Genomic DNA, 27,895 nt, shown 5'->3' on the forward strand with positions numbered 1-27,895 from the left:
TTTCGGAGCTGGGGACCGAACCCAGGGCCTTGCACTTGCTAGGCAAGCGCTCTACCACTGAGCTAAATCCCCAACCCTCATCTTAGTTTTTTATTTCTTCTTTACCCACTCCATTCCTTTTTTTTTTTTCCCTTTGTTTTTCAAAACAGGGTTTCACTGTGTAGCCTTGGTTGTTCTGGAACTCACTGTAGACCAGACTGTCCGCCTCTACCTCCTGAGTGCTGGGATTAAAGGTGTGTGTTATCTCCACAGAGCAAATTTTTTTTTTTTTTTTTAATTTTTAAGAAATGATCTCTTTGTGTAACTCTGGCTATCCAGGAACTCGCAGAGGAAAATTTGTGGGAGTTAATTTCCTCCTTCTGCCACAGGGGTTCTCCTGAACAAACTCTAGTCTGGTGGCTGGCCCTACTGAGCTGCTTACCAACATTGTCTTTACTTTTTCATTCTGACTTTTACAAGCTTTCTTGTCTCCCACTTGTGTCTTAAAGACTGGGTCCCACATAGTAACTCAGGCTGGCCTAGAGCCACTCTGGTTCAGATTAGCCTGGAGCTAGCAGCAGTCCTCTTGCCCTCTAGTATCAGTATTACAGGTGCGAGCCACCACATCCGACATGTCTCCTCAGTTTTTGGTCACTGGCTACCTTTCTTACTCAAAAATGTTGGCAGTCCCCTTCTTCCCTTTTTTTCCCCTTTCTTCTCCTTTCATTTATTTTTGCAGTATCTTTGAAAATGTGGGTATTGGTGTTTTGCCTGTATGTATGTCTTGGCCCTTTGTGTAGTGCCTGTGGATGCCAGAAGAGGGCATCAAATAACCCAAAACTGGAGTTTGCTGTAGGCTGCCACGTGGATGTGCTAGGAATCATATCTGGGTCTTCTTGAGCAACCACTGCTCTTAACAACTGAGGTATTTTTTTCCAACCTCTTTAAAGTGTCTTACTGTGTGTCCTAGGCTGACCTCAAACTCTGAGTCTTTATGAACCTCCTCATTGTAAAATTACAGGAGTGTTCCTCCCTGGGGCCCTTATCTTTTTAAAATGTGCATGCCATGGGACTTGGGAGATAGCTTGCTCAGTAAAGTGCTTGCTGCACAGGAAGGCCTTACTTCAATCTCCAGTGTTCACATAACAAAATGAAAATGGCTGCCTACATTTGTAATCCAGCACTGGGGAGGCAGTTGTTCACTGGGCCTCTGACCGGTCAGTTTTTCCAAATGGATGTGCTCCAGGACCCAGGAAGAGATCCTGATTTAAAAACCAAGTTGTAAGACTCCTGAGGAAGTCAATTGAGATCACCTCTGGCCTCCATGTGTGCACTTTCATACATGAAAAAATACATATATACATACAAAAGTTGGCCTCACACTCTCAGAGAACTATGTTCCTCTGCCTCCCAGGTGCAGGGATTAAGGGATTGCACAACTACACCCAGCAAAATAAACATTTCCTTACATAATTTACTTTTGTATATTTCACTGACTTGTAAATAAATTTTAAAAAATCTGTTTTATCACAGTTGGCTATATAAGGATTGTTTGCTTCTAAAACTGTTAATGGCTTGAGAGATGGATGGTTCAGTGGGTAAAGAGTGCTTGTTGTGCCATAAAAAAACCCTAGGCGTGACTGTGATATCCTGTATCCCTAGTAAGGGGTAAGGGAGCAGATGCTGAGGTGGATCACAGGAGCTCTTCTGCCAGCCAACCCACCCAAAACTGAGCTTTTGCTTGAATCACAGACTTAAGGCACTAAGGTAGAGAGCGAGAGTGGAGGAGGAAGGCATCCACCTGCACCCCACACAGTTACACACAGATTTGGTTGGTTGATTTGAGCACTACCTGTTATGTACTTGTCAATGACGATGACTATGGCAGGTAATGTTTTTTGTTGTTGTTTTTTGTTTTCCAAGACAAGGTTTCTTTGTGTAGCCCTGACTGTCTAGAACTAGCTCTGTAGACCATGATGCTAGCCAGGAACTCACAAAGATCCGCCTGCCTCTGCCTTCAAAGTGCTGGGATTAAAGGCATATGCCACCACCAAGGGGCAACAGATAATGCTAATTATGTTAGTGGATTTTGGAAAGAGGGAACCTTGGAGGAACATGATGTGTGAGGCTGAGAGAAGTGTGAGGTGCTGTAAGGAAGCACTGATGGCCTGATCTAAGTTGAGGGCTGAGGGATGCCCTTGAAATACAGGTGGAACCCTGAGCCATATATTAGCTTTAAAAAATGGCTGTTTTGGGGTTGGGGATTTAGCTCAGTGGTAGAGCGCTTGCCTAGCGAGCGCAAGGCCCTGGGTTCAGTCCCCAGCTCGGGGGGGGGGGGGGGGGGGGGAAGGCTGTTTTATTGCTTTGACAAAGAGGAGTTACCAGCTTTGGGTTTTAGAATTTCAAAAACTAATGTCTCCAGAAATTTCGGTTATTTTCTTATCTATAATACAGTACTCTACCCAGAATTCAACCAAGGTGATTTTTGTTGTTGTTTTGTTTTGTTTTTATACTGCTTCCATTAAGGCACAAAGGGAAAGCACTGCTACAGAGAAAACAAAAAGATTCTTTAAGATTTAACATTGGAGGGCTGGAGAGCTGGCTCAGCGGTTAAGAGCGCTGACTGCTCTTCCAGAGGTCCTGAGTTCAAATCCCAGCAACCACATGGTGGCTCACAACCATCTGTAATGGGACCCAATGCCCTCTTCTGGTGTCTGAAGACAGCAACAGTGTACTCATCATATATAAAATGAATAAATAAATTAAAAAAAAGATTTAACATTGGCGTTATGTCCTCTGTATCCAGCGAAACTCCTCCCACCCCCCCAGTGGGTCATGACCCACTGATCAAGAACTGCTGCTGTCCTAGAGGAACCAAATTCAGTTTCTGGGGCCCACTTGAGGCTCAGAACTTTCAGTTAACTCCAGTTCCAGGGTTCCAGTGCCCTCTTCTGGCCTGTGTGGGCACCAGACATGCAAAGTGTTATATAGACACATACAGGCAAAATACCTAAATGCATAAAATAAAAATTAATAAATTTTTAATAGAAATTAACACTTAATAAAACCTATGTTTGAGGGGTTGGGGATTTAGCTCATGGTAGAGCGCTTGCCTAGGAAGCGCAAGGCCCTGGGTTCGGTCCCCAGCTCCGAAAAAAAAAGAAAAGAAAAAAAAAAACCTATGTTTGAAAAGAGTATTTATATATACCAAGCTCTCTCTCTCTCTCTCTTTTTTTTTTTTTTTTTCCCCATTCTGAGACCAGGGTCTTTCTGTATAGCCCTGGCTGTCCTGGGACTCTGTAGACCAGGTTGACCTCAAACTGACAGTTCTGTCTGTCTCAGCCTCCTGAATGCTGGGATCAATGGTATGTTCCACCATACCTGGCTGAATCACATGATTTTTTCTTTTGTTGTTATTGCTGTTAATTTTTCTATTAAAATGTTTAGCTTTACCTCCTAGAAGGCTTAGGTAGCTTTTGCTCTTCTAATAGTCATCAGCATCATACATATTTCAATTGAGAGAAAAACCCAAGATGTATAAATTTCAGCATAAATGTTTGAGATAAAGTCTCAGAATTGTATATTCAAAATAATGTCAATAGGATGTTATAGCCTCAATGTTTAAATGTTATATCCTCTATATTAAAGGATTTGCTTCATAATTTTGAAATTCTAAGCCTCAAACCTAAGTCTTTGCACATAAGCAGGAGGAGTGCTCTGCTGCTGAACTACGCCCACCCATCGTCCAGCCCTTGACAGACTGAGGTTATTGTGCATTTAGTTCCAAGTACCTAGAAATGGTAGAAAGCCTGCTATAATCAGCACTGTTTCTTCAGCATAATTAGCCTTTTGAAGATGCATGAGGTAAAATTATAATTATCTTAAGTATACTGAATTAGTCATTTTTAAAGCTGTGTTTACTTTATCTGCATGGAAATTTATTCATTATCTTTCTAAAATATTACATCTTGATCTGCAGAGGCATAGTAATTCAGATTGTTTCCACTTCTGCTTCTTGGTTGGAGGACTATTTTGTGCCGCCTGATAATTAATGTTTGGCTAATAAGTGTCTTTAATGCACTCATTACTAACTAGTAGCATTACCTCAGATGTCTTTGTTGGCTTCCGGTATGTCAAAAGTAAGTTAAGAATTATTGATGATAGATATACACTGTCAGTGTTAGAAAGTATTAGTCCCAGAATGCAGGAGGCAAAGGCAGGGTGACTTCTGTGAATTTGAGGCTAGCCTGGCCTACATAAGCAAGTTCCAGGACAGTTGGGGTTATTACACAATGAAACCCTGTCTTGAAAAACAAACAAAAAACAAAAAGAAAGAGAAAAAAAGAAAGTGTTATGACCTGTGTAGTCTCTAAAAAGTCATCAAAATTACCCAGTTTAGGAATATATGTTGTGGAAGAGACAGGTGTGATGTATGCCAATATTGGGGGGTGGGGTAGAGGTGGGAGAGTCAGTAGGTCAAGGCCAGCCTTTACTCCCTTGAACCGTCTCACTGGCTGTTTCTGCAGTGTTTCTGTTACCATCATCTGACAAAGGAAGGAAACTGGCGCTGAAGCAAGTGAGGAAGCGGGGGTTTACTCTTCATTTGGTGGAACTGATGGACCAGGGCTGCAAGTGACGGGCATTCCAGTCTCCTACCGTCTTAGTGTTCATAACTGAACTCAGTTTCTGATTTATAGACAACTTACCTGGTGATGCAATGATGTTCAGTTTTATTGAACAGTCTGTAGTAGATGTTGTGTTCTTGTGGAACACATCTCAGAATTTGAAATCTAAATGAAATGTCTGGTCAGTAGAGTAGCGTATAGATTTGGATGGTGACAATGGAGCAGAGTCTACCTGGACCTCTTTCTAGAATGTGCTAACTGATCTAGGCTGGATCTGTAGTAGAGTGGATAGGATTCCATCTTCCTCCAAGTCAGTTTCATGATTATGACAAGATCAGCTGTAGGAACAGGAGCATGATTTCTGGCCCTTTTCTCTTTTGCTTCCTGCAATACAAGAGAGAAATGCTATAGGGAAAAAGATTTCTTTGAGAAGTTTTCTTTTAAGAAAAATACCCTATTTGAGTAACTTTTTTTTGTGAAATTTAGCTGTTGACTTGAATATAGTTAATCTTGTTTTAATTTCCTTGTAGTGATTGACCAGTGTGACCAAGTGTTGGTTAGACTGGTGTTGTTTGCTTTCTGTTGCTGTGGTAAACATTATGACCAAAAGTAACTTAGAGAGAAAGAGTTTTAGTTCAGCTTACAGGCCATATATAGATACACATCATCAAGAGAAGCCACAGTAGGAGCTGGAGGCAGGAACTGAAGCAAGAGACAGACTATGGAGGAAAGAGTGCTTACTCCCTGTTGGCTTGCTCAGCCTGCTCTATTGTAGCATTGATGACAGTGGATTGGGCCCTCTCACATTAATCATTTAAAAAATGTCCTCTGGGACTTGGCTACAACGTAATCTGATGGATGCACTTCTTCAATTGAGGGTCCTTCTTCCCAGGTAACTCTAGTTTGTGTCAGGTTAAAAAAAAGGCAGATGGGTTGTGATGACACATGTTTTTAATCCCAGCACTCTAGGGAGGCAGAGGCGATTGATTGGATCTGAATTTGTGGCCATCCTGGTCAATAGTAGTTTCAGGCTAGCCTGTCTTGAAAAAAAAAAATAAACCAAATACATGATACACACTCACACTAGAGGAAGGGCTAAGTGTGGTAGAGATAAATCCCAGCACTTGGGAGACAGAAGCAGGAGAATCTCTGTGAGTTCGAGGCCAGTTTGAGCTACATATGAAGCTCCAGGACAGTCAGGACCATAGAGAGTCACGTTTCATAAATAAATAACAGAACGAGTCAGCACCTTGGGAGGCTACATGGAATTAAAGCTGACATGGATTTACTCAAGCCCTTCTGCAGCTGTTGATACTTCTCTACCCTCTCCTGCAGCTTTTTTTTTTTTAAGATTTATTTATTATATAGAAGTACACTGTAGCTGTCTTCAGACACACCAGAAGAGAGCATCAGATCTCGTTACAGATGGTTGTGAGCTATCATGTGGTTGCTGGGATTTGAACTCAGGACCTCTGGAAGAGCAGTCGGTGCTCTTAACCACTGAGCCATCTCTCCGGCCCCCTCTCCTGCAGCTTCTTTCCAATCAGCTGTAGAGAAAGAGAGAGCCTCTTAGGCAGGGGTCGCTGGGTCTCAAGCTTTGGAAGGCACCTGAACTCCCCTTCCTGGCCCTTTTCACGCTATACCCTCTGTATTAACCAGCAGTATACTTATAAAGTCAGTGATAAAGCTGCTGCAGGTCCTTACTCCATAAACTCCCTCCTGCATCGGTTCACTGGGTGTGCTGCTTCTGCTGGACAGAAATTCCCCAGTAGATGTCAGTCTGAAATCCTAGGTTCGTCTGCAGAATGCTGTGATAACAAACCACACACACTCCACTCTTTGTAAAGACATTGTGTGCTGTGCTTTTGTTTCTGCATGAAGACTGTACCAGTAATTCAGTACTAATGGCAACAGCAGGGGATCAGGAATTGGACCTGTTTAGGGCTATTATATTAGCCTTGGGACAGAGCAGTTGATCAAAGAATTGAAGATACTGGAAGTGACATCAGTAGTCGATTTTTAAGAACAAGGCAAAGTAAGCTATCCTCCATCCCCCTCCACTCCTCTCTCTCTTTGAGACAGAGGTTTCTTTGAGGATTGAACAGATTCTCTGCTTGGTAAGCTACATCTCTCCTTTTTTATCTAGATTTTCTATATCTATATATGCATCTATCATTTCTATTTATGGTTAAGTACAATGCTTCACTTATTCTGTACCTGGAACTGGGTGCCAAAAAAACTATATTAACTGGTCTCATTTTGGACTAATATTCTTGACTTCAAGGGTGACACTTTTTCCTGCTTAGCAGTTCTAAAATTGCTTAGTGTTTTAGAACAGTGGAACTTCTCATACTCATAAAAGTTCGTTTTATGTGCAAACCTATTTCCTTTCCTAGCATCCCTGTCAACTGTTACTTAAATTTTTGAGGAAACGAGGGCCAGGGATATAATAACTCAGTTGATAGCGTGCCATGCAAAGTCCTATACAGATTTTTCCTTTTTCTTTTCTTTTTTGCCTTTTTGAGATAGGATCACTATGTAGTTCTCACTGTCCTGGAACTCTCCGTAGACGAGGCTACTCTCAAACATACAGAGATCCGCTAGTTGTGATTGTCGCAAGCCCTATATTTGATTCCCTAACACCACAAAAATAAAGGTGGTACATGCCTGTCTCCGTAACAGTTTCATCAAACTCTGTTAGCATAGGATCCATGAAATGCCAACTCAAAGGAAAAGAGAAGAGAACAGAAGGAGAATGGAGGCAGCAGGAGAGTTAGCTCTGCTTGTGCCTCACCTTTGGCTGTAGTGCTCAGCCTCGTCTCTGGAAGGACAATCCCTGAAGTCCATTGTTTTATACTTTCCCATTTGTATGCTAAGTCCCATTTCCTCTAACCTCAAAACTTGTTCTAGCATTTCCGTCCTGTTTTTTTCCTCTCAGTAAGGCCCATTAGCTAGACTTTAATGATCCTAGGGTGCATGCCGGGAAATGGTAGTCTTTCTTTTCTTTTCTTTTCTTTTTTTTTTTTTTTCTTTTTGTTTTCTTTCAGAGCTGGGGACCGAACCCAGAGCCTTGCGCTTGCTAGGCAAGCGCTCTACCACTGAGCTAAATCCCCAACCCCAATGGTAGTCTTTATTACCAGCAGCTATGTATGTAGTCTGGGCAGACCTTGAATTTTGCTTTTGTTTCCTAAGTGAGGAGATTATAGATGGGAGCCACTATCCTGTTACTTACTTACCTTCTTACTTACTTACTTAGTGCTTGTAGGTGTTTTGCCTGCATGAATGTGTGCACCATATATGTACCTGCCTGGTACTCACAGAGGACAAAAGGGGACTTTAGATCACCTGGAATTGGAGTTATAAACAGCTGTGAGTAACCATGTGGGTGCTTCCAACTAAATCCTGGTCTTAATGGCTAAGCCATTGCTCCAACATACACATACCCTAGCTTCCCACACCTCCCTTTTTTTTTTTTAATAAGATTTATTCATTTATTATATATAAGTACACTGTAGCTATCTTCAGACACACCAGAAGAGGGCATCGGATCTCTTTACAGATGGTTGTGAGCCACCATGTGGTTGCTGGGATTTGAACTCATGACCTCTGGAAGAGCAGTCAGTGCTCTTAACCGCTGAGCCATCTCTCCAGCCCCGAGGATGAACTTCTGATGCTCCTAGCTTCACCTCCCAAATGTTTACTCTGGCTGTCATGGCCCACTGTCATGGTTAACGTTGCTGTTGCTGTGGTATCCTGACCAAATGCAGGTTGAGAAGGAAAAGATTTATTTGGCTTACACTTCAGCATCATAGTTCATCACTGAAAGAAGTCAGGCCAGGAACTCAAACAGAGTAAGAACTTGAAAGCAGGAGCTGATGCATAGACCATGGAGGGGTGCTGTTTACTGACTCACTCAACATCACTTGCTCAGCCTGCATTCTTTCAGAATTCAGGACCACCAGCCCAGGAAGGGCATTGCCCACAATGTGCTGGATCCTTCTCACCAATCACTAATTAGGAAAATGCCCTGCAGCTGGACCATCAGGAGGCATTTTTCTCAGTTGAAGTTCCCTCCTTTAAAATGCGTCTAGTGTGTTTAAAGTTGACATAGAACCAGCCAGTACAACCATCACCACCAAAAAAACAAAAAAACAACAAAAAAAAAACCTTACTTCAAAGCTGTCATCTCTAGTCTTACAGCATGTCAGACCTTAAGCAACCATTTCTGATACTTTGAAAGAACATTTTACAGCATCCATCCATCTCAAGGTTTTACATCGCCACTCTTCTCAGTTCTCTCTTCATGGCAGACTGAAAGAGGTTCCTCTGGTTGCTGGAAACTGTTGATACTCTTGTTAGTTATGTAGTCTGGGTTCTTACCTTGTAAATCTCTTGTTTTTCAAAACATAATCTCTTAGATTTTATGCTAGTTTTGAACTCACTATATAGTCAAGGCTGTCCTTCAGCTCCTGATCCTCCTGTCTCTAACTCCAGAGTGCTAGGATGACACGTGTATCTACACTCAGTAATGTATTGCTGGAGAGCAAAGCCAGAACATTATGCTTGATGGGCAAGTACTCTGCCAAAGTAGCTGCGATTTCACCGCTATTCATTTGTTTATCTGTTTATGTGTTTGGGTGTTTGCCTGCATGTGTGTCTGTTACTATTTGCATTCTTTGTTACCTTAGAGGCCAGAAGAGGGTGTTGTATCTTCTGGGCCTGAAGTTTCAGACAGTTGAGAGCTGCTGTATAGATTCTGGGACTTGAATCTGGGCCCTCTGGAAGAGTACCCAATGTTCTAAAATGCTGAGCCATTTTTTTCCAGCCCCATTGCTTCTCTTGGTATTAGTTCTTATTTTTATTATTTCCTTTTTTTTCTTCTCCTCTCCAGTACTAAAGATTGGGGTCTCCTACATACTGAGCAAATGTTTTACCACTGAGCCTATCCCCGAAATCCATTTGTGATAGGATCTCACAGTACAGCTCAAGCTTGCTTCAAACTTAGGTTCTCCTAAAGTGATAGGGTTATAGGCATGTGCTTGTGCATATCCCACCCCCCACCCCTTTTTATTACCAATTTTATTACCAATTGGCACATGGAAGGCAGAGGCGAATTGAGTTGAAGGCCAGTCTAGTCTATACACCAAGTTCTGGATCATTGGGGATCTATAGTGATACCCTGTCTCAAACAGACAATGTAAGATTTATTTTTCTTTATTTGAGTGTATGCAGGTGACCGTGGATGTTGGAGGTGTATTAGATCCCTTTGAGCTGAGCTAGAATTAGAGACATTTGTAAGCGGTGTTACAGATGTTGGTATCTTTATCCCATCTTTTTTTTTTTTTTTTAAAGATTTATTCATTTATTATATATAAGTCCACTGCAGCTGTCTTCAGACACCAGAAGAAGGTTTCGGATCCCATTACAGATGGTTGTGAGCCACCATGTGGTTGCTGGGAATTGAACTCATGACCTCTGGAGGAGCAGTCGGGTGCTCTTAACCGCTGAGCCATCTCTCCAGCCCCATCTTTATCCCATCTTAACTGCTGAGCCACCTCTCCATCCCTGCTCCCACCTAAAATTTATTTAATTAATTTATCTTATATGTAAGTATTTGGCTTTCGTGTATGTATGTGCACCACCTGTGTGTCTGGTGTCCTCATCAGATCCCTGGAATTGGAGTTGCAGATGGTTGTGAGCCATCATGTGGGTGCTGAGAACTGAACCCTTCCTCTGCAAGAACAAGTGCTCTTAACCACTGAGCCATCTCTGGCTCCCTCAGAGGTAAGAGGACAACTAGTGGAAGTTGGTTTTCTCCTTCTGCCATTTGAGTTCAAGAGTTAAACTGAGATCTTCCTTTAGGCTTGGCAGTAGGCACCTCTACCCACAGATCATCCTGCTGAGCTTTGAGTAGGAGAATTTTGGGTAGCCCAGAGTGTCTGGGACATGTAGGCCTATACCAATCCAACTCGAGGTTTTGTGGTTTGAACATAGGCTTTATGCGTGTTCTCTACCACTGATGTGAATTCCCAGTTCACACATATATTATTCTCTCTCTTTCTCTGTCTCTCTCTGCTTGTTTTTTGTTTTTTACTTATTTTATTTATATAAGGACACTGTAGCTGTCTTCAGACACCCCAGAAGAGGGCATCAGATCCCCATTACAGATGGTTGTGAGCCACCATGTGGTTGCTGGGAATTGAACTCAGGACCTCTGGAAGAGCAGCCAGTGCTCTTAACCACTGAGCCATCTCTCCAGCCCCAGAAAAGGTTTTTCTTTATAGCCTGGCTGTCCCAGAACTTCCTCTGTAGACCAGGCTGGCCTGGAACTCACAAAAGATTTACCTGCCCCTCCCCCTCCCTGCCCCTGCCCCTGCCCCTGCCCCTGCCGCACTGGGATAAAGGTTATGTGCCACCACTGCCTGGCTCTGTTTATTTTTTTGTTTTTAGACATGATCTCAGTGTCGGGGTGGGGTTAAGCGCAGACAGTCTTGCTGTATAACCCCGGCTAGTCTGGCAATCACATAAAGCTGGCTGTCTTTGAACTCACACCTTCCTGCCTCAGTTTCTCAGGGCTGAAGTTAACAGACATTCACTACCATGCTACACAAGTATTTTATTGTTGTATTTTGAATATTTCATACTATTAGTGTGTCATATAGGGTCTGGACTACCTTCTCACATGCACTGTCTAATTACCTAGTTAATCTCTCAGTCGGCACCACTCAAAAGAGGATGCTTATTTACTTTGGATTAATTTTCCTGTCTTCTAAATCATCTGTGAACTCGAATCTCCTAAGTAATTCTTCTAGTTTTATTATCTGACTGCTTTTTATGTGACTTTTATTCTAAAGTGTTAACTATTGCAATAATTAACAGAACAGAGAGCTCCTGAGGCATCAGTAAAGAGCACTTTGACCCTTCAGTAAAGGAAGAAGTCTGTTAATTAAGGTCATGTGGCTGGAATTAAGTCCTGCCAATCAAACTTTGTACTAGCAAAGCCTAGGATGAGCTAGGCTATCTGAGCCTAGGCTGTGTAAACTATACTAAATATGAGCTCCCTGGTTTTATTATTATCATTATCATTAATGGTGGTGGTGGTGGTTGTGGTGGTGGTGGTGGTTGTTAAAAAGACAGGTCTCAATATGTCTTCCTAGGTGGTCCAGAACTCACTCTGTAGACCATGCTGGCCTTGAACTTTGAGAGCTACCTGTTACCTCCAGAGTGCTGCGATTAAAGGCTTAGGCTTGCACCACCACTGCTCAGCCTTTTTTATTTTATTTTATTTTTGTTTCTCTTTTTGTCTTTTGGTTTTGTATGATTTTGAGGTCTAGGGATTAAACTCAAATGTTTGAAAAAAGTCAAATGTTCTACCACTGAGCTACATCTCCAGTCCTTGAATGTACAGTGTAGTCCAGGTTTAAAATCATGCCCAACCACACTTTGCAAAATTTATTTTTGCCTTTATTTTTTTTAGCTAACATACCAGGCTAACATATTTAGCTAACATATTCCAGGTTAGCTTATACTAGCCTGGAATAGACTAGGTAGCCCCTGCTGGAAGTGTTAGCCTTCTGCCTGGGCCTTCTAAGGACTGGGATGACAGGCAGGGCCACCATGCCAGGCTGTAAAAGTACTCATTGTTACTGTATAAAAATACAGTTGCTATCTTTTGACAGATTTCCTATACTGGTGATCTGAATTCAGATCATTTACCCTAAGCAGCAAGCCCTTTACTAAGCCAGCCTTTTTGACTGATTTATTGATTTTTTGTTGTTGTTTGTTTGTTTGTTTGTTTGTTTTTGGGTCTCACTGTGTAGCTCTGGCTGGACTAGAACTTACTGTGCACACCAGACTGGCCTCAAACTTCCCTAGATCTGCATGCTACTCTGCTCAATGGGCATCCCACACTATTACATTACCTGCTCTGATCATTTATATGTGTTGGTTTTAGTTGAGACAGTCTCATGCTGCTGCCCAGGACACATTCGCAGTGACTGTGCTGCTGCAGAGCCGCCATGCCAGGCTCTTATTTTTCCCCAGTGGATTTCTTAAATAGCCTTACCTATTGGCTTTTAATCCTTCACCATTAAATAGAGCTTTTGGTGTTTAGCTTCTGGTGCCTAATAGAACGTTGTTCTAGAATTTTTAATTTGGGAGCATTAATAGTGCCTCTGTTCTACCCCCATGGCCACTAAAATGTGTTATAATCTGAGACTGCTTATGGATTCTTACACGTTCAAAATAATACTTTCTGGTTTATGTTTAAGTGATGGCTGCCATCAGGAAGAAACTGGTGATTGTTGGTGATGGAGCTTGTGGTAAGACATGCTTGCTCATAGTCTTCAGCAAGGACCAGTTCCCAGAGGTTTATGTGCCCACGGTGTTTGAAAACTATGTGGCAGATATTGAAGTGGACGGGAAGCAGGTGAGTACAAGTTCCGTGATAGCTGGTGCTAGGGTATGCTGGGAACTGTTGAAAGTAGTTAGGCGTTTTGTACACAGTGTGACAGAAATGTTAGAAACAAAATAATTTTCCTTCTACCTCCTTTTTGGGGGGGGGGGGATTTGGACTAATTGTTGATTGTTTATATCACTGCTGAACCAAGGCTAGCTTTGAACCCATGATTTTCTGGGCTCCATCTTGTTTATTTCTGAATAAGGGTTTCATATATTCAGGATTTCTCTTCCACAGCTTACTACATGGGATAACTGCAGGTGTAATAGTGCCCAGCCAGTGTAGTGGGTTAGACTAGCTGCTCTGAATTCCAGAGTTTCTCATTATAGAGCACTTTTTTTTGGACCAAGAATACAAATAGTGTGGGGAATACAAGCTGGCTGTGGTAATTCAAGTCTGAAATCCTACAGTTTAAGTTCTCTTTCAGAGGACCTGAGTTCAATTCCTAGTGTCTATATGGTAGCTAGTATCTGTCTGAAACTTCTGTCCAGGGAATCCAACATCCTTGTATCACCTATGATCACCCTGTGGTCATCAGACAAAACATTTATACATATAATATACAAATAAATCTTTTTATGTTCCTGATCAGCCTGAGCTAGAGAGTAAGATTGTCCATTAAACAAATAAATACACACACACACACACACACACACACACACACACACACACACACACACATATATGTAATGTAAATGGACCTCAGGACATAATTTGTAGATTGAACGCCTCTGTTCAGTCTCCAGCGCCACATAAACCGATATGGTGTCACATGTTTCTAATCCTAGTAATTGCAGCTAGAGACAGGAAAATCAGAAATTTAAGGTTCTTCTCAGCTTCTCGCCTACATAACAAGTTTGAAGCCAGCCCGGAGTAACATGAGGTAGTCCAACCTAGCACATGGCATAGTAGCTTACATACATAATCCCAGCACTTGGCAGGCAGAGGCAGGTAGACTGCAAGTCAGAGGCTAAGGTAGGGTGCTTTGTAAACCCTGCCTCAGAGAATAAAAGAACAGTGGTGTGATGATAAAGGCCTGTAATTATAGCGACTTAGAAAGCTGGAGCAGAGAGATCGCAAGTCCAAGGTCAGCCTGACAAACAACTTCATGAAATATCTCGGAATTAAGTGCATATCCACACAGACACACACACTGGATTGGTTATGTAGTTCAGTGATAAAGCACTTGTCTGACATGCCTGAGGTCCTGTATTTAGTCCACAGCTGGGCTGGGGACATTGGGAACCTGCATGTCCTTTGAAGGTGACCTACCTTTAAGTTTATTGCTACCTTGGTCTCAGTCTTTGCATAAATGCTCAGACACTTTATCTGTTTCTGTGGATCTGATAAATCATAGGTAGAAATTTCCTGAGGTCTTTTTGACCCTTGACTGTTGTCATGATTGCCTTCTTGTTTAAAATTAGAATATCTATAACTATAATTTCCTAGGTTTTGGGAGCCAACAGTACTTCCTCTTTGACATAGTTTCTGAGCCTGGGTATCTTGGATAAACCAGGGTCTTGCCTATAGGAATTTATTGACAAGACCAGGAATGTAGCTCAGTTGGTAGAGTTTGCCTAGCATGCACGAGGCCCTCTATATTCTCTTCTAGCATTTCACAAAAACTAGACATGGGAGACAGATGCCTACAGAGTCGTGAAATTGGGGAAAACCTAGTTTTCCTGCAACCATGTCTAAAAAAGGAAAATAAATAGCACAGTTACTAAAGCCTTTTGAGTAATAATCCCTGTAGTTATTTTTCCTGTACTGTTATTCTTGAACATAACCTACCCAGCAAAGATTGTCCTTCATTTAAAAAGAGATCTGAAATAAGGGAGTTTGAGATGAAAAGAGCATCCCATCCCTAAGTACTCAGCAATTCAGGAGCCACTGAAGGAGAAAAGTCATTTTCGTCTGATTCTCTTTCTCGGGTGGTCTTTTTTTCTCATAACATGTTAATCTAATAAATACTTTCATTAAATGATTTCCATTATTTTTTGAAATTAATATATAATTAACCTTATTTGTCCTTGCAACTCGCTATAAAATAGTGGTTCTCAGCTGTCCTAATGCTACAACCCATTTTCATTGCTACTTTGTAACTGTGATTTTGTTATTATTCAAGAATTGCAATATAAATATCTGATATGCAGAATATTTGATATATGATTTCTGGGAAAGGAACTTGCTCATTTGACTGCTAAAAGGGTTGTATCTTATAGGTTGAAAGCCACTGCTGGGGTTGGGGATTTAGCTCAGCGGTAGAGCGCTTGCCTAGCGAGCGCAAGGCCCTGCGTTTGGTCCCCAGCTCCGGAAAAAAAAGAAAAAAGAAAAAAAAAAAGAAAAAAGAAAGCCACTGCTTATTCTCCTTTTTGCTCTTCAAATTCATGACCTCTTTTTTCCTGTGTGTGTGTGTGTTTGTTTCCAAATATATAAGTTCAACCTGTGAGTCTGTGTTGAGCTTTTACTGTTGGGAGCTGGTACTAGTTGGTACACTCTTTTCTGGGAAAGACTGTTTCTCCAGCTCTCAGCTGGAGTTGCCCTTAGTTCAAGTAAAATGGTTTTATAAACTATAGTGTCTTATTAACTGGACATTTTTAATTGTAGCATTTTGTTCTGTTTCTAAATTTGCTGTTTTGATAAAAATTTTAAACATTTTGTATTTGGATTTGATTCTCATAAAAATGAATAGCTCTGTTTACTATTTTGGATAGTCTGCAGTTTGAATGTATATGGTGAGTGAGCCTTTGTGGAAAATGGGTGGTCATATTAACATTGTACTTCGGTGGTGGTTTTTCCTGTCACAGGTAGAGTTGGCTTTATGGGACACAGCTGGACAGGAAGATTATGACCGTCTGAGGCCTCTCTCCTACCCAGACACTGATGTTATACTGATGTGTTTTTCCATCGACAGCCCTGATAGTTTAGGTGAGTAGCCTTACAGGCGGTTGTTTGTCGCTGTTCACATGGAAAAACATCTAGTATTTTGGGTCCTTTCTGGGTATCAAGTGGTTCAAATGCAGATACTCTGACATTCCTTTAGAAAATGAGTCATCCTGGGCAATGGTGGGGCACACCTGTAATCTCAGCACTGGGAGGCCGAGGTAGGTAGCTCTGTGTGAGTTCAGGGCAGCCAGGGCTTCACAAAGAAACCCTGTCTTGAAAAATAAACAAAGTTTTCACACCATCTTCCTGCACTGTCACTATGGTGCACATGAATGTCTTCACAGCTGCTCTGAAGGGCGCCAACAATGCTGAGAAGAGGGCAAACTCTAGGTCCTCATCAGGTCTACCTCAGGTTATCATTCAGTTCCTAACTGTGATGGTGAAGCATGGTTACACCGGTGAATTTGAGGTCATTGGTGATCGTAGACCTGGGAAAATCGATGTGACTCTCACAGGCAGGTAGAAAAGTACAGAGCCCTAGATTTGATGTGCAATTCAAAGACCTAGAAGCATGGCAGAACACTGTGTGCTCCCTTCCGTCAGTTAGGTCTCATTTTGCTGCCAACCTCAGCTGGTGTCATGGACCATGGAGAAGCAAGATGAAAACATACAGGAGAGGAAATCCTGGGGCCCTTTTTCCAGAGATGTAAAACATAAAATGCCTCCCCAGGCTGTCAGGGGAGGGGGCTGAGGCAGAAGAAAGAAAGAAACAGAAAAGGAAAGGAATCGTGTTACTTGGAGTTCTGGAGCCTGACTTTAGAACATGGGCTAAGTCTCTCGGGACTTGAGTGTGTTGGGAGTGTTAATTCTTTTAAATGTTCACATGATGATGATGTAAATGTGGTCCCCAGGACCTACATGATAGGAGAGAAGTAACTCTTCCAGGTTGTTCTCTGACCTCCATGGATATACTGTAGCATGTGTGTGCCCATATGTGTGCACACTAATAAATGAGTGAATAAATGTGATAGGTTTTTTTGTTCGTTTGTTTGTTCGTTTGTTTTTAGAGAGTGTTTTCACACTGGTAGAATTAAATCTTAGGGCTTAAAAGGCGCTCTGCCATCTGGGCAGGCAGGAGAATCTCTGAGCTAGAGGCCAGCCTCTACAGATCTACAGAGCTAGTTTCAGGACAGCCGAGGCTACACATACAAACCTTGTATTGAAAGACAAACAAAAATTAACTCAAGGTTAACTGTATGGGGCTCTGCATGCCAATAACCCCAGCATTTGGGAGGCAGAGGCAGAATTGTTTGAGGCCAGCCTCGTCTATACAGTAATTTTTTGGGATAGCCAGGACTACATGATAAGATCCTTTCTCAAAAATCTAAAAAGGAAAGCTAATTTCATCACAAAGGTGAGCTCCACTTTTTTCAGTCTGGTTGGGTGTTTAATACCCTGGCCTTGAGTTTGTGTATTCTATAACCGATTGGTCCTCACATTAGAATTTTGTGGGGCTGGAGAGATGGCTCAGTTGTTAAGAGCACTGACTGCTCTTCCAGAGGTCCTGAGTTCAAATCCCAGCAACCACATGGTGGCTCACAACCATCTGTAAAGAGATCCTATGCCCTCTTCTGGTGTGTCTGAGGACAGCTACAGTGTACTTATATATAAAACTAAATAAATAAATCTTTTTTAAAAAAGGAAGAAGAAGAAACAGGAATGATCTGTTGATTTTGAACCCAGATCCTTACAAGCTCTAGGCCATGTTGTTCTACGATGGAGCTACATTTCTATCTTGAAACATTGGAATCTTTGTACATTTCAGTCCCATTGCTGGCTGACTTATGACAATCAAGATTGCTTTGTGGACCCTCTGCTGTCTCACTCATACCTGGTCTGGAATATTGTCTCAACATTGTTGAGAGTGCCTAGGGTTAGAAAACTATTATTTGGGCTGGAGAGATGGCTCAGCGGTTAAGAGCCCTGACTGCTCTTCCAAAGGTGCTGAGTTCAATTCCCGGCAACCACATGGTGGCTCATGACCATCTGTGATGCAACCCGATCTTTCAGTGTACCGTGAACTTACATAAAACAAACAAATAAATCTTTAAAAAAAAAAAGAAAACTATTATTTGATGATGCTCAGAATTGAACTTGGGACCTTACAAATGCCAAGCTAGTGTTTTGCCGAACATATCTACTCATTTCAAGCACCCATAGAAAGACTTAAGAGAGAGTTCAGTCAGTAAACTACTTGGTATACAAACATGAGGACCTGAGTTTGCGTTCCTGCCTCCCATGTTAAAAATCGAGTCAGACCGCAGGCAGCCTGCACCTGGAATCAGCTGGGAAGATGGAGACAGGCAGACAGATCTTCAAGCCTAACCACCAGCACAATTGGTGAGCTCCAATTCAGTGAGAACTCATGGTAAACAGTCATTGAGGATAATGCCTAATGCCAACAACTGACCTGTAAACATGGTAGCCACCAAAATATGAGGGCTGCTGATTTTGTTGCTCTTTTGGTAAAGCTGTAAAGACTTTAAACTGGGCATGGTGACATACATTTATAACCCCAGCATGGGGAAAGCAGAGGCAGGAAGATTGCTGGTAGTGTAACACCACTCTGGCTACACGGTAAGCCAGGCCAGCTTGAACTATGTAACAAGACTCTTAAAAACAAAAAGCTGGGAATGATGGCTCACTCTTTAGACCCTGTTCATGGGAGGCAGAAGCAGGTGGATCTCTTGAGACCAACTTGATCTACATGGTTGAGTTCCAAGCCAACTAGAGCCACATAGTAAGACCCTGTTTCAAAAAGCAAAACAAAAGTAGCCTGTAAGCTGGTATGGCCCATGCATATAATCCAAATATTCAGGAGGCTGAGATAGGAGGATCTCCACGAGTATAAGTCCAGCCTGTGCTACATACAAGTTATTGGCCTTTATTACAATGTCCTATTGCAAAATTCTTTTAAGCTAATGAAAAGAGAGTAACATGGAGCCAGGAGTTAGTAACACAGGACTAGAACTTGGTGTCGACACTTTTGAGTTTAAGGCAATCCTGAAGTAAGAATCAAGACCGCAGCCCCTAAAGCATTCAGTGAGCTGTGGTGGGCATTGCTTCTGATCCTAGCCAGCTCTTAGCAAGTCTCTAGAGTCAGATGGATCTGGAGTTTGAGACAAGACTAGACTTTGAGACTCTCTCTTTTACACAAAGCAAGAGGTTTTGGAAGCTTTGGGCAAGAGATTATGCTGTGAAGCCAAGAGCAAGATAGGGGTCAGCTATGACCTTTCTACCACCAGTAACAGGCATGGCCCAGGATGAGCTTTCTCTCTGGAAGAGAGTCCAGAGCTCTTACTTGAGCTCCCACCCTTGAGCTCAACAACACTTTTGATGGGATTGAGAGGGGCTGGTGCCCTTCAGTTCTTGTAGAGTGGAAATTAGATTTTGCCTTTTTTTTTTCCCTTGGGTTTTGGAGTTTTTGTTTTGTTTTTTTGAAGACAGGGTTTCATTGTGTAACCCTGACTGTCCTAGAACTTGCTGTTAACCAGGCTGGCCTCAAACCCAGAGATCTACCTGCCTGTGCCTCCCAAGTGCTGGAAGTAGAGGTGTGCTCTACCACTGCCCAGTTGATTGTGCATTTTTCTATGATTTTGAAATCAATGCTTTTTTTGTTTGTTTGTTTGTTTGTTTTTTCTTTTCTTTTTTTCGGAGCTGGGGACCGAACCCAGGGCCTTGTGCTTGCTAGGCAAGCGCTCTACCACTGAGCTAAATCCCCAACCCCCAATGCTTTTTTTAAAATAGGGCCCAAATGGTTTTTTAAAGGGGGTTGTGTGTGTGCACACGCGCACACACACACACAAACACACACACACACGTGCACAGGCCATGGCACACATGAGGGTCAGAAGAGACCAAGCAGGAGACAGACAGTTCTCTTCTACCACGTGGGTCCCAGTGCTCAAACCCAGGTCCTCACGTTCAAACTCAAGCACCTTTATCTGCTGAGCTATTCTGCTTGTCCCCAATGTGCCTTTGATATAAGGGTGGAAAAGGAAGTGCCCTGCAGTTTAACTAAGCTTCTTAGAGAGATACAAAGTGGGATTAGAATGTATCCTCAAATTCTCTGCATTTTTTTTTTTTTTTTTTTTTTTTTTGGTTCTTTTTTTCGGAGCTGGGGACCGAACCCAGGGCCTTGCGCTTCCTAGGTAAGCGCTCTACCACTGAGCTAAATCCCCAGCCCCCTCTGCATTTTTTTCTTTCAGAAAACATCCCAGAAAAATGGACTCCAGAAGTCAAGCATTTCTGTCCAAATGTGCCCATCATCCTAGTTGGGAACAAGAAGGATCTTCGGAATGATGAGCACACAAGGCGGGAGTTAGCCAAAATGAAGCAGGTACGGTGTGGTGGCAGGAAGAGTTCTGTTTTACATATATACACACACATACACATAGAGGTTAGACAGCCTTGGCTGTCCTGAAATACCAGGTGCTCTAATGTTGGGGCTTCTTATGTAAAGGAGGAGGTGAGGTCTTTAACAAAGAATCTCAAGTTTCCCCGTACTTAGTGTCAAGGGTGGGCAGGCATGTTGCCATTCACAGATGAGTCCTCTGTAAAGCTAGATACAGGTAGGAGTACTCTTGCCTAACTGTTGTTCCCTTGCCCCTGTGCAGCACTCAATAAGCTATTCTTAGACTGGGAATCCAGTTCAGTTGCTTGCCTAGCACCAGTGAGGATGGAGAATGGATGGATAGATGGATGGATGGATCTCACACACACACACACACACACACACGCACGCACGCGCGCACACACACATCAACACCATTATAACAAATAGGCTGCTCTGGATTCCTTGCTTAATCTCCTAGAGTTTGTATGATCTCTTCTTTCTACATGCAAAAAAGAGCAGGTTTAATAGACATATTAGCTTAGCTTCAGAGTATTCATATAAGTTTGAGAATTTCATAATTCTCAATTATGGGCTAAATGTGGGTTTGTATAAGTCTTTTAAACCAAGAGTGGTGGCACATCCCTGTAGTCTCAGTGGTTTCAGAGCTTAAGGCAGGAGAATCACTAGGTGGTTATCCTCAGAGACTTAGGCCTGTCTCAATCAAAACAATTGGAAAAGAGTGTTCTACATCTGCATAAGGAAGACTCAGCTGACTGGTAGCACATGCCTTTAATCCCAGCATTCTTGAGTTCCAGGCCAGCAGGATAGCTAGGGCTATACAGAGAAACTGTTTAGAAAAATAAACAAAAAAGGCAAGACTTAGCTGAAGCACTCTATTCTTCTTTTTTCTTTTTCTTTTTCTTTTTTTAACTAGGAGCCGGTAAAACCTGAAGAAGGCAGAGATATGGCAAACAGGATTGGCGCTTTTGGGTACATGGAGTGTTCAGCAAAGACCAAAGACGGAGTGAGAGAGGTTTTTGAGATGGCCACGAGAGCTGCTCTGCAAGCTAGACGCGGGAAGAAAAAGTCGGGGTGCCTCATCTTGTGAAGCCTTGTGACACGCAGCCTCATGCGGTTAATTTGAAGTGCTGTTTATTAATCTTAGTGTATGATTACTGGCCTTTTCATTTATCTATAATTTACCTAAGATTACAAATCAGAAGTCATCTTGCTACCAGTATTTAGAAGCCAACCATGATTATTAATGATGTCCAGCCTGTCTGACCAGCCAGGGTCCTTCTGACACTGCTCTAACGCCCTCTCTGCACTCCACCTGACACCAGGCGCTCATTCAAAGAATTTCTTAACTTCCTGCTTCTTTCTAGAAAGAGAAACAGTTGGTAACTTTTGTGAATTAGGCTGTAACTACTTTATAACTAACATGTCCTGCCTATTTTCTGTCAGCTGCGAGGAACTCTGGTGAGTCACTACTTCAGAGCTTTACTCCTTAACAGATTCCATTGGCAGAGCTCTGGGGTGGGCACCCAGTGTTTGGAAACTTGATCAGCCAGAAAGGCCCAAGTCCACGCAGCTGTGGCAGAGTTACAGTTCTGTGGTCTCATGTTAGTTACCTTATAGTTACTGTGTAATTAGTGCCACTTAATGTATGTTACCAAAAATAAATATATCTACCCCAGACTAGATGTAGTATTTTTTGTATAATTGGATTTCCTAATTCTGATATTTGTCATTCCCACAGAAAGTGTATTGCTTTTTTTTTTTTTTAAGAAAGTATTTGGAAATAAAGTCAGATGGAAAATTCATTTTTAAAATTCCCATTTTGTCACTTTCTCTGATAAAATATGGCCATATCTCCCCTATTTAGCCCTATATATCATTCCAGTGCCCCTTTCCAGACTGGACTGAGGAAATAGGAATTGGTTTCATGCCTGAGGCTGTTAGACTTTGGAGGTGGCATAGCCTTTCTCACCTGGACTGCAGGGCCTGGCTCTAAGTCACAGTGCTCCTTTCTCCACACTGTTATCCAAGTCGCCTCCCAGAGGAGCCACCAGTTCTTATGGGTGGCAATGGGTGGGTGGGTGGGGGGTCTCCTCTCTCCAGCTGACTAAACTTTTTTCTGTACCAGTTAATTTTTCCAACTAATAGAATAAAGGCAGTTTTCTAAACTTCCTGTATCCTGGTGTGTGTTTTGTTTTCAGCAGGGCTAGGGGCTGGGAGACATGAAGACTCGGCCTCTCTTTCTAACCTCTCCCTGGAAGGGTTCCTTCTTGAATGGTACCAGCTCTTCCCACTCCCCCACTCAACTGGACTAACCCATCTCCTCCTAAGAACACGGAAGTGATTATCCTGTGACACACTCGAATCTAAAAAGTGGAGTGGAATGCCCTGTAGTGAGATGAAGGGGCTGGATTTTCTGAATTAAGACCAAGCTTCACTGGGACAGAATAGGACCACTAGAAACACTGATGTTAGTGTGCTTTGGTGCAGAGTTCTAAGAGGGGCTAGCTTGGGGTCTGGGGCTGGGAGCCCTCCACCGCTGTCCACCCTTACAAAAACAGCCAAGAGAAAATGCCCTCTGCAGTGCTGTTTTCAGTGCTACTAAAAACAGAGTTGGACATGACTTTAGTGCCTTTACCCCCAGCATTCAGGTTGAAGGCAGAGAGAAAGGCAGATCTCGAGTTCTAGGCCAGCCTGGTCTTCATACAGAAACCCTGTTTGAGACAGACATTCCCCCTCCCCCAAGCAAAAAACACTGCACTTGGAGGAGGCGAGTTCCAGGTGAGCCAGGGCTCTGCAGCGAACTTGTCTCAGAAACAAAGCAGTGCCCACCTGATGTGATGTCATCCCTGCCTGAGTTCAGTTTCCAAATTATCACCCAGCATTAGGAGAGAACCAACTCTGACCTCAACGCGCATGCTCCTACGATTTAATTAAACAATAAGCGTAATTAAACTTTTTAAAGACCCTATAACCTTATGACTAGGAACGTGTGAGTTAAGTTTCACAATATAAGGGAGCTAGCTGTGCGTGAGCTGCCTTAGGCTTTGTTGTTGCCAGCGGCCAGCTTCCTAGGCGGGACTCTAGACTAATTAAGAAACCGTTGAGTAAGCCAGAGCTGGAGGATCCCAGCTTTGGCGAGAGCCTAAGCAAGCAGCTTCCAGTCCAGTGCTACTGTGCCTGGGCTAGCTAGACCAGACCGGCCCCAGGCACCTCCTGGCGCTTTAGCCTGGCCGCACCCTCTTGCTAGTCCCTAGATGGGGGAGGGTAGAAGCCGGATAAGGCGGGACCCTGAGATTTAGAGCTGGCGGTGAGGCCGGAAAGTTGAAGCCACGTGATCTCAGCCCCATCCAGTTAAAAGGAGGTGCTGGGCTCTGACTGCGCTACAGCGGATTTTTGAGTCCAATATCTTCTACAGTATGTCTGCTGCTCGGCTCTCCGCGGTGGCACAGTCCACCGTGTATGCCTTCTCCGCGCGCCCGCTGGCGGGCGGGGAGCCCGTGAGCCTGGGCTCCCTGCGGGGCAAGGTGCTGCTCATTGAGAATGTCGCGTCCCTCTGAGGCACCACGACCCGGGACTACACCGAAATGAATGATCTGCAGAAGCGTCTGGGGCCTCGTGGCCTGGTGGTGCTCGGTTTCCCGTGCAATCAGTTCGGACATCAGGTATGTGAGACGGGATGGGTAGCCTTGGGCTCCAGGCTTCCAGGGGCGGGACACCGCTTACTTTCCCTCTGGTACTACAGCTGGAATTCAGGCCTGTCCTCGAGTATACAAGGAGGGCGACTTCCTGGTGACTCATCGGGAATCTTTTTGTTCGCAGTTTAGAAAGTCCATATTTTCCCCCGAAATCCTAGCTCATAAATGTCTTTGCTTTCCCTAGGAGAATGGCAAGAATGAAGAGATTCTGAATTCCCTCAAGTATGTCCGACCCGGTGGTGGGTTCGAGCCCAACTTTACATTGTTTGAGAAGTGCGAGGTGAATGGTGAGAAGGCTCACCCGCTCTTTACCTTCCTGCGGAATGCCTTGCCAGCACCCAGTGACGATCCCACTGCGCTCATGACCGACCCCAAGTACATCATTTGGTCCCCGGTGTGCCGCAACGACATTTCCTGGAACTTTGAGAAGTTCCTGGTAGGTCCAGACGGTGTTCCAGTGCGCAGATACAGCAGGCGCTTTCGCACCATCGACATCGAACCCGATATAGAAGCCCTGCTGTCCAAGCAGCCTAGCAACCCCTAAGGCATTCCTGGTATCTGGGCTTGGTGATGGCTGGCTGCCCTCCGGGGGGAGGTTTTTCCATGACGGTGTTTCCTCTAAATTTACATGGAGAAACACCTGATTTCCAGAAAAATCCCCTCAGATGGGCGCTGGTCTCGTCCATTCCCGATGCCTTTACGCCTAAAGAAAGGCGGTTTCACCACTAAGAATAAAGTGCTGAATGTCAAAGAACTGTTTGTGTGTCCCGTCTCAATGTCACCGCACTGTCAGGGATAAGGAACTTAGTCCCCGAGTCTAAACTTCCCTTTGGACGGCACCTTACCCATATCTCCCTGTCTCGGGACATGCTTAAGGGTAGTCCCGAGTCGCTGTTACAACAGAACCCTTACTCCAGAAAGAGGAAGACAGTAGACAAGGGCTGACAGTTAAGGCCACCCTAACCCCAAGCGTGAACTTCTCCTTTCTGAGTTTTTTGCTGGAAGAGGAAGTGACAGTGTGCCTCTGCTCACACAGGACTCGAGAATCTAGGTCTGTTTTGCACAGCTGCAGCAGCAGCCTTAGACAATGTTGCCAGCCTCTACTTGCTTTGCTACAGAAACCCACACTGCTATCCAGTGCCTTAAAATCTGCCGGGTGTTGGCAGATTCCGAGTGGAAAGGTGGTAGGCAGGCCTACAGTGTGTGGCAGTGGGGTCTGGAGGGTTTGAGACCAGCATGGACCTATTTGAGGCAGAAAAATAATTGGCAGCATTCAATTTTAACTGGAATGCCATTGCACCTTCGGGCCTGGAACAGGGCATATCTTAAAGCCCAGCTGCTGCGGCTTGGGCCCCACCCCTTAAATATCTCACGGCACACCTGGAGCTGCTTCTCATCCCAGCCTCCTGCGGTAACTAGGTTCAGTTGTTTACTTAGGAACGTGAACCCAGAGACTTGTGGGTAGTATGAAGCAATCTAGAATGGCTAATTGCCAGTCTAGCCTGTGTGCCTAATGGGTGACGTTGACGGCCTCTTACACTGGAACCAACTCAGAAACATACCCCCTGGTTCTAAACAAGAGTATATGTGTGCGTATAGTTAGGTCAGGAGGAAGTTTACCTCCTCCCAGATACCATGTAAGGTTTTTACCATGGAACCATAGCCACAGCCCTTTTTGTTGGTTTAAGATTGTAGCCCAAGGTGACCCCTAACTCCAGCAATCCTGGCTGTGTCTCCTGATGCTAAGATTACTGACTGCCCCCATGCCTGGCTGGCCTGTGATAACATCCTCCTGCCCCCACCAATTGCTGGGATCACAGGTGAGAGCCAGCTGGTACTGTTTACTCCAGTTCCTGTTGGAGACTAGGTCTGAGCTCAGACTCCTAACCCACCTGCCTGCCCATGTCCTCAGTGCTGGAATTATGGAGATGAACCACATGTATGCACAAAAACATACACAGTTTTCTTTTTTTTTTTTTTCTGGAGACAGTTTCATTATGTAGTCCTGACTGGCCTAGAATTCCCTGTAAGGATCAGTCTGGCCTTGAACTAACAGTTCTGCCTTCCTCTGCCTCTGCCTCCTAAGTGCTAAGATTAAGGGAAAGTTTTCTTTTCTTTTTTTTTAAATGATCATTTTAAAGATTTATTTATTTAATTATATGAGTACACTGTAGCTGTCTTCAGACACACCAGAAGAGGACATCGGATCCCATTACAGATGGTTGTGAGCCACCATGTGGTTGCCGGGAATTGAACTCAGGACCTCTGGAAGAGCAGTCAGTGCTCTTAACCGCTGAGCCATCTCTCCAGCCCAAGGGAAAGTTTTCAAAACAAAATTTTTTTAACATGTTCTAATTTTTTTAGTATGCTTAGTATGTTTTTAACTTCTGTTCTACAGCCCTCCAAAGCTACTTAACTGGGGAGTCTGCACTTAGTGGCCTCTTGGCCAGACCAGGGGAGAGGCTTTCTACTCAGGCTCTCTCCAAGCACAGACAAGATCTGTGTGCTGAGCCAGTCTCCGGTTAGGGCTGGGAACCCAGGACCTTGCAGGCTTCAGCCTCTTCCCTCAGGCTGTGTGGTGACTCACCCTCTCTCACCCACTGTTTTTCCATCTGAGCTAAGGCTGCCAGGACTGGAAAGTTCTAAGCTCCTAACAAGGCTGCTCTGGGTGGGGAGCAGTCCGCCTCATACTCCAGGCTGCAGCCTCACTCAAAGGAAACTTCCAATCCTGTCTTCAGAAACACTCAGAATGATACCCATTCCAGTCTAGTATTTTCCCAAGATTTCAAATATCACCCCACCAACCAACCAACCAACACACACACATACACACACACACACACACACACACATACACACACACATACACACACACATACATACACACACATACACACACATACACACACACATACACACACATACATACACACACATACACACACATACATACACACATACATACACACACATACACATACATACACACATACACACACATACACACACATACACACACATACATACACACATACACACACATACATACACACATATACACACACATACACACACATACACACACATACATACACACATACACATACATACACACACATACACACACATACACACATACATACACACATATACACACACATACATACACACACATACACAGATACACACACATACACATACATACACATACACACATACACACATACACATACATACACACACATACACACACATACACACACATACATACACACACACACACACACACACACACACACTAAATAAAATCCACAGAAAGCCTTGTAACTGCTTCTGGCTCTGCACTGTGCCCACCAAACCTCCTGATTCAGCAGTTCAAATAAGTGAGTCTAGAATCCTATTGAGCTCTTCGAGAGCCTGACCTCTGATCAACTGTGGGGTACTGTTTGCCTTGGAAACTTGCATTAGGTCACAGACCTGAGAAGCCAATGTGCTCTTTGGTTACTTAACTAGGTTCAAAAACCTCCATTTTAGCAATTCTAGCAAAAGTGCCATTTTTGTTTACTTGTTGAAATGATTGTAAAATAAGGTCAGATACTTTGGTGCAATTAACCTTTGATCAAATTGCTTCATTCTCTCCTAAGAGAGTTCCTCAAACAACAATTTATCACTTTGGTAAAAATTAGCTTCCCCATTTTCTGTTGGTTCTGAGGACATGCCCTACTTCCTTAAAACTACCATAAATGGTGTAGATGAAACCACTAAAAAAAAGAAGAGGAAGCTGCCGCCCTCTGATGTAGATTCTGAGCCAGTGTCAGCAACGGCTTTCTTCTTC

At 43.5% G+C, this 27,895-nt stretch overlaps 2 protein-coding genes and 1 pseudogene across 15 annotated transcripts in view; all 3 read left to right on the forward strand.

The window, feature by feature from the left end:
* The window catches only part of Rhoa (ras homolog family member A), a 33,847-nt gene extending 11,317 nt beyond the window's left edge, over positions 1–22,530 (forward strand). For 5 of the 14 annotated variants that reach the window (XM_087560175.1, XM_087560174.1, NM_001436444.1 and 2 more), the window contains 5 exon segments: positions 150–233; positions 12,875–13,032; positions 15,870–15,990; positions 20,217–20,347; positions 21,279–22,530. In XM_087560175.1, coding sequence (XP_087416301.1) covers positions 12,877–13,032; positions 15,870–15,990; positions 20,217–20,347; positions 21,279–21,452 — 582 coding nt within the window. In that variant the 5' untranslated portion in view covers positions 150–233; positions 12,875–12,876 and the 3' untranslated portion in view covers positions 21,453–22,530. 14 annotated transcript variants of the gene reach the window in all.
* On the forward strand, positions 16,166–16,753 carry Rps15a-ps7 (ribosomal protein S15a, pseudogene 7; annotated as a pseudogene).
* Positions 22,531–23,688: 1,158 nt separating the features above from the next.
* Positions 23,689–24,815, forward strand: Gpx1 (glutathione peroxidase 1). The gene is made up of 2 exons (NM_030826.4): positions 23,689–24,027; positions 24,245–24,815. The coding sequence occupies exons 1-2, from the start codon at positions 23,782–23,784 to the stop codon at positions 24,602–24,604; spliced, it is 606 nt and encodes a 201-aa protein (NP_110453.3). The 5' UTR covers positions 23,689–23,781; the 3' UTR covers positions 24,605–24,815.
* The last annotated feature ends 3,080 nt before the right edge of the window (positions 24,816–27,895 follow it).

This window comes from Rattus norvegicus, chromosome 8 (assembly GCF_021556685.1).
Source record: "Rattus norvegicus strain SHRSP/BbbUtx chromosome 8, alternate assembly SHRSP_T2T, whole genome shotgun sequence".
Lineage (NCBI taxonomy): Eukaryota > Metazoa > Chordata > Mammalia > Rodentia > Muridae > Rattus > Rattus norvegicus.